Source organism: Neolamprologus multifasciatus, chromosome 15 (genome assembly GCF_963576455.1).
Source record: "Neolamprologus multifasciatus chromosome 15, fNeoMul1.2, whole genome shotgun sequence".
NCBI lineage: Eukaryota > Metazoa > Chordata > Actinopteri > Cichliformes > Cichlidae > Neolamprologus > Neolamprologus multifasciatus.
In genome coordinates this window covers 3,264,143-3,275,831 of record NC_140453.1, presented here as the reverse complement: position 1 = coordinate 3,275,831, position 11,689 = coordinate 3,264,143, and the positions used below count along the sequence as shown (strand labels likewise).

Here is an 11,689-nt window from a genome sequence, read left to right as displayed (position 1 = left end):
GGATTTCTCTTTTCATAAAGAAAGAAAGAGTGCCATATAAAGAGAAAGAGAAGTCCTTCAGACCTTGTCAACCATCTTCATTAGAAACCCCACTTTAGTCTTAATGCATTTCTAGTCATTATCCAGGGCACAATATGTCACAGCCCTCTTTAAAAGAATATATACACATTGTTCCAATAATTGCCCTGTGAAGGACAAACAAGCACCATGTAAAAGGCATCATTATTTAGGTGAAATCACTGGCAGGGACTTTCAGGCCTTCCCTCTTCTTCGCCATTGTTGCAGAAGGCCATTTGATGTCAGAGTGTCTGAGCGATTCGCCAAACAGCAGCACGAGCGCCTGTGTGGGTTTAAACAGTCTTCGATCAGAGCTGCTGCTGCTATGATCAACACGTATCCAAGAATCACGATCCTCAGTCTAATGATATTGTTTCAAACTGGGTGTGTTAATCTAAACTTACAAAAAACACTCTGCTAGTTTGGGGAAAAAATGACACCCTTTAAAAACACCCCCCCTACCCCACCTCCGGTTGTCAATCACCTGTTATAGATCTCAGGTTTTTAATTAATATGCATAGTTAATTAGCTTCTTTCTGTCAGACAGCAGTAAAATGGCAGCTTGCTGAACTAACCAGCATCACCATGCATGGCTGGTTGCCATATTGTCTTATGTATTATCATTACTCTCACTTGATGTCAAATCTATAATAACCCATAGAAACTAAATACTGGCGGCCTCTCCTACCAGTCAGATGAGTTTTTACGCCCTCTGATATTCCTGCTAAAAACAAACAAACACTGGTTTTACGACACCGGAAAAAAATATTTTTTTAAATTTTACTTTATTTTACTTTATTGTGTGCAGGTGAGTGTGAAATGTCGTCCTGTGGCAGATTAGAGACCAGATAAATGATAGATAAGTGTAATCTGTTCTTAATCAGGCAAGCATTAAGAGGCCAAACTTCTCTGCAGCCAGCTTCCCAAATATTCCCTTAGTTACCACAATTATACATCCTGCAGCATCATGGGAGCACTTTTCTCAGTCGTCTTATCACAGCTGTAACCCTATTGGATGAACTTGCACATTGACAAATTATCCTAAAAGTGTATAAACTGATCAGGATGGGGGTGATTATAAGCAGAGATGGGCAATCTGATTACTTTTTCCAGGTAACGAGTAAAATAAGGGATTACTATTGCAAAAACGGTAATTAGATTACCGTTACTTTCCCGTAGGAACGCTGCGTTACTGCGTTACTAAAACCGTGATTTTTTTGCGAGAATGTCTCATGACAGTGACGTAAGCGAGCGCGACGTTCGTGACAACAGCTGTGTGCAGATCAACAATGGATCATATATCGAGTGCAGAGAGAGTATGAGCGTGCAGCGTTTAAAGCGTGGAAGTACTGACCTTACTTTGAGTTTGATTCCATAAAAAGTGACAAAAACATTAGTGTCCGTTGTGCGTGAGAAGAAAACTTCTTTTTACAGCGAAAAAAACCCTAAACTTCCGAGCAAGCACCGAGTAGCTACAACGTAATGGGAAACTCACAGAGAAACTGCCGTATCCTTCCACTGACCGCTGCGGCACACCTGCACCAGGGTAACCCTCCGCCTGCCTCACTCCTGCTTTACAGGTGAAAATAGAGCAACAGGACCGCTAGTCTTTGACTTTATTTATTTTCTGCTGTGTTTTACTTGCATCTATTTGAAAGACTGAGTGTAAACACAAAAATATATATATATATATTTTATGTGCTGGAATGTGCAGAAAATAAGTTTCTATAAGTTAAACTAATTTCTTCCAGTCAGAGAATGTTGCATATAATTTAATTTTTGCTTGATGCATAAAGTTAAAAGATTAAAACTAATAAAACAAGTTTTAAAAAGAGACTTTTCCATTTGATTACATTTTGTATGATGGATTATGTAGAAAAAGTAGAATTGGGCTGAAAGATCTATCACTTTATCACCTATTCAGGTTGTAAATTGTGTTTTTAAAAAGTAACTAAGTAACTAAGTAATTAATTACTTTTGAAAATAAGTAATCAGTAAAGTAACGGGATTACTTTTTGGGGAAGTAATCGGTAATTAGTTACTGATTACTTTTTTCAAGTAACTTGACCAACACTGATTATAAGTGAGTGCAGGGTAATCCTGACCACCCCCTGCACCACCTACTGGACAGTCAGCCGAGCACTGACCCGGACAGACTGATTCAGCTCTGCTGCCGTATTGGACAGATGCAGGAAATCTCCCATACTTCGCCCTCTAGGTCTTTACATTGCAACACATCTGTGTAGCAGAGACTCATCTCTTCTCTCATGTTAAGAGTTTAATTCAGCCCTGCAATGTCACAACACTTAACGCTGATATTCTTAAGCCGGTTGAACGTCATCTGACATCTGTTGTGCCTGTTTTGTTGTGTTTTTTACAACATTCAGCAAGCCTCTTTTATTCTGCTTTGGTGAATTTACTGCGCTATCTGACTTTGTTGTCACTTCATTAGAGCAGCGCTGTGGTTAGCACCATCGCATCACAGCAAGAAGGTCCTCAGCTGAAATCCACCAGCCTGTCGGGTCTCTCTTTGTGGCGCTCGTGCGCTCAGTCCGTGCTTGCGTGGGCTTTTTCAGGGTATCCTGGCTTCTTCCAAAAGTCCAAAGACATGAATTTAGGTGAACACTGGTGAATCGAATTTGGCTGCAGGTTTGAATGGGAGCGTAAATGGTTGTCTGTCTCTCTGTGTGAGCTGTGTGACAGACTGAGAACCTCTCCAGGGTGCATCGTGCCACTTGCCCTGTGGCAACTGGGATAGGCTCCATCCCCCCTGAGACCCTGAATAGGATAAGAGGAAGAAAATGGATGGATGGATCTTTTTGCTATTTTTTTTATATGAATAACTGTATAAATGTTATGTTTACCTTTATTGTCTTTTTTCTAGATTTGTAATGTTTGACATTTGCTCCATTTTATGATATTTATTTCATTGTATCAAGCTGTACTGCTGTATTTAGGCTATTCTGTTATAGGTTTGTATTTAACCCTTTAAAGCCGGTCAGAGCAGCACGCTCTGTTTTGCATAACTATTTTTAAATCCCGGTAGCTCTGCAACCACTTAAGCTAGCACAATAATTTTTTTTGCATATGAAACCGGAGGAGTTGTACTTACATCTTATGCCATCAGCTTGTCCTCGGTCACAGTTTCCTTCCACATAAAGCTTTGCAAAAACTGCATAAAAAGCACTTGCAGCAACAAAAACATAATATTCCAGAAACACGCTTTGCAGATCCGATCAGCTGTTCATAACACTTCCTACGTTGGAATAGACGTCAGCGCGAACTTTTGCATGTCCGCCATTACCTGCCCGAAACCGGAAGTGACGTCATTTTTGCGGAAATGTAGTTTTTTTTTTTACCATCAGGGCCTCATGAGCCTATACTGGTGTTTTTAAAAGTTATCTTTGACTTTATGACTTTCTGAGTCGTTTCTGGGATGCTTAGGACTCATATTGCACTGCTGGAAATAGTTTATTTTGATGCATATGCTGCTTTTTTGCAAATTTGCACTATAATATTTATTTTCGTTTTTCCTGCAGTGTATAAAACTTGGTGTATTTTAAAAATAAAACTATGAAGACACTCAAAATAAATTTCCTGTGGTGGGAAACTATTTTGTGCAACTTTTTTGTATTTACAGTTTTGAGGGATAAGCCTCTTAAATTTCTCTAACTAGAAATATATGTTAAAAAACAAAAACGATTTTCAATTTTTTTGTAGTTTATTGCAGTTTTTTGCAATTTATGTAATTACTATGCACTTAATGCAGACATATTATTAAAATCTGGGCTATAATGGTTGTATTGATGTATATCAACTTGAAATGCTCCCAAAAATGGCTCTACAGCATATAAAAATATAATCTAAGCTCTGTTGGACTTGGTTCTAGGTCTTAAAGGGTTAAAGTTTTGGCTGTTTTGGTATATTGGTGATCATTAAATACGCTTGGCTAGTAGCCTGTTGCTAAGTTAATTTGCCCACTTTATATGTATCCTGCACACAAGAGTCAAAATCCTCTACATAAAAGTGCAGCGCATGTTTCACTGAGATGCTATTGATAAAATGGTTACAAAGATCCAATCTGTCATGTGAAAAAACACATTTGTTTGTACGTCCCATGTCAGTTTTTCAGGAAAGTCTTAATCTCTTTAAAAAGAAACAAACATGTCTACAGATGAGATCCTCAAACAAATTACAGATTGTTGGCATTTTTTTGTTATTTTCATAATCATATGAAAGAATAGACAAAACCGAAACATCACATGTCACAAGCACCCCTGCTTTTATCACGCATTCAAATTCATAAAATTATCAGGGTTTCCAGCTCCGGAGCCAACGGTACAGCTTTCTTAGGGAGCTAGTTCAACCTCAGACGTCTTGGGTCTGCTGTTCTCTTTGTTATTGAAGTGTGTGGTGTCAACACGCCAAGATCTAAAGAGCTCTCTAAAGCTTCTGGGGGGAGGAGGGGAGGGTTGTGGATGCCCATGAGTCTGGCAGGGGATTTTAAAAGATCTCCAGGTTTTTTTTGGGAATAAATCAGCCCACGGTAAGGAAAATCATCTCCAAGTGGTGAAGATTTTTTAAATGACTGCCAGTAATTCCAAGACCGGCCTGCACAGTAATTTCAACCTAAAAGCAGACTCAAAACCTCTCCGGGACGTGCGGGTAACTTTTGCAACTACTGGTGTCAAAGTGCATCTATTGACAACCTCTGCTGAATGTCTACACAAAGAGTTTGCCCAAATTTAAATGAAATGGAAAATGTGCCAGGAAAATGTCTTTGCTCTCCAAAAATGTTCTGGTTTGGGGTTGCTTCACTGCCTCGAGGACAGGTCTGCACGCAGGCACTGATTCGGCTACGCTTTCCGCATCACGCGAGAGGGGCTCGGAGTTACTTTGAGGCCATCTGTCCGAAAAGCGAAGCTGAAATGGAAGACGACGTTTCAACGGGATGGCGATCCTAAGCAAACAAGCAAATCCACCACAGAATACCTCGAAAAGAAGGAATGAAAGGTTATGGCATTGCCTGAGCCCAGATTTAATACCATCATAATGTTGTGGGAGGATTTGAAATAGGTAGTACATCCAAGAAAACTTTCATGAATCTCACGACCGAAGGAATTTTGAATGTAAGAGTGGTCAAAATTTTCAGCGAGCTGATGAGGAATGAGTGATTTCTGCTAAAGAGGCAATTCTAGCTTCTGAGGGAAGGGGTCTAATTCTGTCTGCAGAATAACATTGAAATTATTCTCCAATAGATGATTGAAAAAGCTCATTTTCCCTGCAGTGTTGTTATGATGTTACTTGTAGTTACTGTTTCACACGTGTCAAATATCCAGCAGTTTCCACGGGATATAATTGCTTTTTTTTCCGTTAGAATTCACAAAGGAATTTATGCTCTTTCAATTACACTAACAGAAAACATGCAATACAGATGATAGTGATTAGATGATAATACTGGTAGGGTCAAGATCACGGCATCTCTCCTTCTTGTCTGCTTTTGCTTTTGTGGTGCAATTTCTGACATGGTTTATGTGGCGTGCTTTATATTTTGGCTATTTGTTGGATTTTTGTCCCTTTTCTGCCAAGGATCCAGGTTGGCTTTTGCCTGCGTTCTGTCAGGCTGATGACGTAAAGAAAAACCACGAGTCCGGCACTTTTAAAACGACACAGGACCCATAAGTGATCTCCTGATAAATAGCAAACTAGAAGACGTGACAGCTGAGGTGACTACGCAGATGTAAAGTTTAATACCCGCACTCTGTCTGCCAAAACAGGAAAAGCAAGGGTAAAAAAAGGACACATTTTTGGCAGCCCTTCATCAAAAGCATAAAGCAGTGGCCACAAGGGGAGAAGTAAACAGATTAGAAAAGCTATTGACATTTCCCTGTAGCAAGGAAGGGGTGTCGAATGGCAGCGGGGATGATAAGGTGTACAGGCATTTAGTCCCCCCTCTCATGTTTTATGTATCTGTGATCACAACCGATCGTGAGCGAAATTAATCAATAACAATGCCGCCAGGATGTGTGGATGACACATGCCACTGCCCGCCCCCCACCGCCGCCGCCGCCGAGCTGGCCCCCCACCCCCCTCGGCACCCTCTCGCCGCACTCCTCCATCCTCCACCCTCCTTCATTTTCCTCACCCCATCCATTTTGATACGGGGGCCTGTTGTTCGCCCACGTCTAGGTGAGGGATTTTTACATCCCCGGCGTGCTTGGAGGAACTCCATATGGCCGGGATCAAAGGTGTTGCTGGGTGCATGGTTCTGCTTGGTTGCCAGCCACCGCCGTTAATTAGAAAACAAGATCAGAGGCGGTATTAAAATCCAATTAAGCCCGTATGAACAGATTGCCAAGTGATGTTCACTAATGCATTACTGAGCACCATGCAAATTTTAGTGGCAGCATTTGGCTTTATGTTATGTGTTCATGTCATTAAGAGTCTGTGTGTATTCGGGAGTGTATCCGAGTGTCTGCGGGAGTGTGTCTATGCGCATCACTTGCCGGCTATCTAAGGCTCTGTGACATTGCCTGATCTTTTCCTTGATACACAGCCCTAATCTCATACAAACAATCAGCTAAAGCTCTGCAGAGCAACAACACCTATCCACACAATAAGATTGGATGATATTGCTTCTTACAATTAAAGCATAATTGAGAATGCTGAATTATTGATCCATCATAATTGAGTTCTCTTCATTTGATTTGTATGAGAAACTAATATGATGCACAGAAAAATACAGCAGATTTGACTAAATTGCCTGAGAGTATTTGAGCTTAATCCAAAGATCCATAACGTTTCTACGTGGCCTCCACTGGCCACTCAAAGACATAAATTACAAGCGGGACAGGAGCCTTCCATTTAAATCAGTTTAAAATCCGAGATAGCTGTCAGCAGATAAAATTAAACCGTGTTAAGGAATTGGATGAGGCACATTAAAATGCGTACATAAAATGATTCTGCACAATAAGTGCCAATTTAGTCCATGAGTTTCATTCGCACAGCAGACAGACAGGGCATCTGTACCAAAGACTGACAAGTGGATGCAGCTGGTGGCCTATGGCCCGAAGCATCCACATTATCTCAGACGAGGGTTGTTAATGTTGGGCTGAATGGAGCCCCTTTTGAGATACAAAATAACATTCTGATTAGAAAGCCAGGAAATACACATCTGAAGAGCCGGAAATTGTCACAATGCAGAACCGCGGCACATTTGGCACAGTCTCAAGCTGGGTATGGAGGAATAAGATCTTAATGAAGGGATGTGCTCTATCAAATGCATTGAGCTTTCTCATATAGTTGCGCTGTTTATCAATTTCCACAGGATATGTTCTTCGAGTTAAAGTTTTGTGGCAAGGAAACAAATTGCTGCACCCCAGTTTTCGGTCGGCGCCGATGATTTATTTGCTGTAAAAATCTTTCGGAAATCTAATATTTTATGAGGGAGCCGTGTGACGGGCCTTTTGGCACTTTAGCTCCACCAGCATACAGTGTTGGGAAGGTTACTTTTAAAATGTATTCCATTACAGAATACAGAATACATGCCCCAAAATGTATTCTGTAACGTATTCCGTTACGTTACTCAAAGAGAGTAACGTATTCTGAATACTTTGGATTACTTAATATATTATCATGCTGTTTACAACTACATGAATGTACTATTGCTTACTGAAGGTCCGCGGCTCCGAACCGTAGTAAAGGGACCTCTGGCTAATACGGTGGGTTCTGTGTCGGCTCGTAGCTGAAAACTAGCTTTACTTTGTTGTCTGGGTCAACTTTGCTAGCAGAGACAGAGAGAGGCGTTGAAAGGCTGCTCCAACAGAACTTATTGTTTTTGGAGGAAAACACGAACACGGTGTACAGTCGAGTCTTAATAGCTTACTTACAGCTGGGCTCGTCAGGCTCTCTTCTTGGCTGCAGTGGTTATTATTATATTTACATGCTTCCAGCTCCCGTTTTTGCTCGATGACAGCTCGTACTTTTCCTTTTTTTCCCTCCCTCGCTCACAGACACATAACGTGTATGGCAGTCCATTCTCCCTGCAGCACGGACTACACTGCCTATGATGCTACATTCTTTAGAGCTATACCTGTAGCATTCTGCCTGTTAGCTTAGCACAACAACAACAACAGGCGCTCTCTCACCCAGGAAACACGCAGAGAGAGACAGCGTCACCTTGTAACCATGGCAACCGTAACGCTGCCGCCTGGAACAACAGAACGTAGCTGTCAAACAAAACCCAAACAGTCCTGACCCGCCACAATATGAAACAGGGAAGTACCGCCGTGTAATCCATTTATTTCAACAAAGTAACTGTATTCTAAATACCACCTTTTTAAACGGTAACTGTAACGGAATACAGTTACTCATATTTTGTATTTTAAATACGTAACGGCGGTACATGTATTCCGTTACTCCCCAACACTGCCAGCATAGGACATCTTTCTTGTGTTTTAAAATGTTATTTATCTTTAACAACGCAAGACTCTGAGGGATTCAGTTAGATAGGTGTCTGTCTCATTACAGTATGGACATGCTGCTGAATTACTGGTGCATGTTAACCATGGTAACACAAGTGACCAATCAAAATCACTGGGCCAACACATTCACGCAGTGAGGCACAAAACTGTATGTAAAGAAAACGTTTTGCACGTACTGTAGCGCTGAACAAAATCACTGCAACTGGACCGGCTTAAATTTCAGGTTGAGGGCTCCGCCTTTATCTGTGCAGCTGTGTGTGGTTAACTCCTTATGCTGTGATTGGTCAGGGCAGGTCATTGTAGCATTTATAAAGCTTTGACAGGGCAGCAGTGGCTATTAAGAAGCTCATTCAACATGATGGGTGTTTGGCTTTCCTTAGGGTAAGTTAGTGGTTATATTTTCTGGGGGGGGTGTTGTTAGTTGCTGCAAAGTTGCTGCAAAGTTGCTGCAAAGTTGCTGCAAAGTTGCTGCAAAGTTGCTGCAAAGTTGCTGCAGTTAAAATTTTTCTATGTCAACAGGGCTTTGCTGCTTGTCATGCTGAGTGGAGATAGTTACAGCTACTCTGTGAAGAGAGGTAAAATTCAACAAGTTTCAGCATTTCTAATTCCAAATGTTAAAAATCTGCTTTAAAGTTGTACTAACGACTTCTCTTGCCGTGCAGGTACGGCTCCTGACATCACCTCCAGCAGCGGATACTTTAAATCTCCTGATTCTGATTGGGGAGTACCTTCTGTTGTGTTTGCGCCCGTGTCATCTGATTCTTGGGTTGTCCCAAATTCAGATCACCCTGAAAGTGGTGCTGCGAGTGGATCAGCAGGCAGCTCTTACAGCTCTGATGCTTATCCTGCGTCTGCATACTCGGGACACGGTAGTGGCTCCCACGCAGACTCGACACAACCAAGTTTTCCGCTGGGCTTAAATCACGGTAACTAGTACAGACATGTAGAAATAAACTCCTAATATAAGCTTGCCATAATACTCAACATCCCTCTTTAACTTTTGTGCTCAGACTTCAGCTGGGCAGTTATGCCTCCCAGTCAATCTGACAAATTTCCACCTTTCTATGTGGGAGCACCAGACCCTCTTCCTCCTGTGTTCCAGAAAGGCGAACTGTCTCGTGTGGCGAGGGCCTTTGAGCATGGCAACTCAGAATCTGAAACTGAAATGCAAGGCTTTGAGTCGTATCCTGATGCTGAAGGTTTCAACGAGGACTTCAGTGACCCTATGTCATCAGACCTTGATGGGTTTTGGTCTGAAAACCCTTTTTTGGACTACATGTTTCTTACTGGCAAGTATCCCCCAGGCACAGTCACTCACTACAGCTCCAGTTTTGAGCAGGGGGGTGAGCAAACACATGACACGCACTACATAAAGGACCAACCTGCCAGCTCTGATCCCGATGACCTGACGCAGCCAAGCCAGTCTGTGCAACAGTACCACAGTAGCTGGCTTGTGAAGTGACTGGACGACACCGGGGTCCCCCTCACAGCCAGGTTGATTAGAGCGGCCGTGCCTGTACATCTTAGCAGGCGGCAGCAGCCCTGAGGACACTCTGAAGGCCAACTTTAATGTTGCCCAATAAAGATCTGAGTCACTAATACTGCGCTCTCTGTCGTTTTTCCACCCTCTTTCAGTACACTCATCTAAATGAGTTGACATGGCAAAAGACATTACTTAAAATGACACTTAAGATTTCTAAATTTATGGTTTGTAGTCCACTCACAAATTTCAGCAGAAACATGTAAAGGCCATTGGGGAGTCGCATATCCAATAATGACGGAAGCTGTTTAATGGGGCAAATGCTAAAAGCATCTCGTCTAACCATTTTCTACAACACCCCTAGAATTAGATGCTCGTAACACTTGAACCGATGGTTCAAAGCTTTTGAGCTTGAACAAGCAGATTTATTAGAATCGTGCATTATGTGCACTTAATGGTGCACTTCAGCCCGCACCAGATTAGCTTATAAACTTCAGTGCGACTGCATACAACTACCTCAAACCCAGCAGGAAGATGTATGCTGCTTATCAGTCTTCTGATGACTCGTATCCCATGCATTTGTAAACTCATCTAGGAGGCTGCTCGCAGTTTGCCGCGCTACGAATAAAGGACATTAATGAGCAAATCCTAATGTCATGAGCTACAGTTTAGACTGCGCTATTTCTCAAGCGAGGGCACATCAATACCCGGTCTTACAGTGATATTGCCTGACAACATTAATGGACACCATTCTAATTCACATAACAAATCGGCTCGGAAAGACTCTCCATTGATCTTTAATTAGAGGCGGCTGTTAATCACCTTTATGACTCCTCGGTGGCACCGTAATAGTTTCTGCAGTGAAGCCACAGCAGTCTGTTCTAAGAACCGCATCAGCGGGGAGTGTTTACTGTGTTTATGTACAGCGCAGCACATTGCTAATGGATCTGCTTGGAAGATTTTGACTTTTTTATCTTTGTGGTTCTTATTCACGAGAGAACGGCAGAATTGCAGAGCCTCGATCCGAAGCTCTGCTGCTGTAACAATCTAAAATCCTCTTTCTGTAATGGTCTTGTTGGGCGTAGGGACAAACAATGACCCACAGGAGAGAAATGGCAATTACCTCTAGTAAGATGTCCACTTCACATACCTGTCACAACGCTGATGAACCCATCTTAAAAGGCCGGCAGAGAGGGACAAAAACAAGGGAATTTTCCCTTTGTGACCCTTCAGCTTTCAGTCTTTCTTTTTCATCTATTAAGACATAAAAGGGGGAGTCCCCAGACAGATCCATCCTTTATCTCTCCCTCCCTCCCTCACTCATCGCTAACATGAACCCCGCCGTGTCCATATTCTATGGATTATCAGTACCCGCTGACATCATGAATGTAACTGTAGCATGTATTTGCTGTATTGGTGTATTATTTTTCTGAGTGATGGTTTCATGAGTTAAATTGGGACCAGAGCCAGTTTGTCAGTGGGTCCAAACCAGCCCACTGAGTGGCTTTGCAGAGACGGTGGGTACAATGTTTTGACTTCATTGTATTTTACACCAGGAAATGCTGTTTTAAATCTTGAAGAATGGATCATGAACCCTATATTATCAGTTTCACAGCCTTCATATTGACAAGTCATATCCCCTGCCACACTGTGAACAATAAACTTGTTA

The 11,689-nt window shown here is 42.0% G+C and overlaps 1 protein-coding gene across 1 annotated transcript; it reads left to right on the top strand.

Moving 5' to 3' along the window:
* The first annotated feature begins 8,819 nt into the window (after positions 1 to 8,819).
* LOC146501305 (uncharacterized) lies at positions 8,820 to 11,350 on the top strand. The gene is made up of 4 exons (XM_085133773.1): positions 8,820 to 8,921; positions 9,060 to 9,115; positions 9,203 to 9,466; positions 9,551 to 11,350. Exons 1-4 carry the CDS (start codon positions 8,896 to 8,898, stop codon positions 10,000 to 10,002), a joined length of 798 nt encoding a protein of 265 aa, XP_084989899.1. The 5' UTR covers positions 8,820 to 8,895; the 3' UTR covers positions 10,003 to 11,350.
* The last annotated feature ends 339 nt before the right edge of the window (positions 11,351 to 11,689 follow it).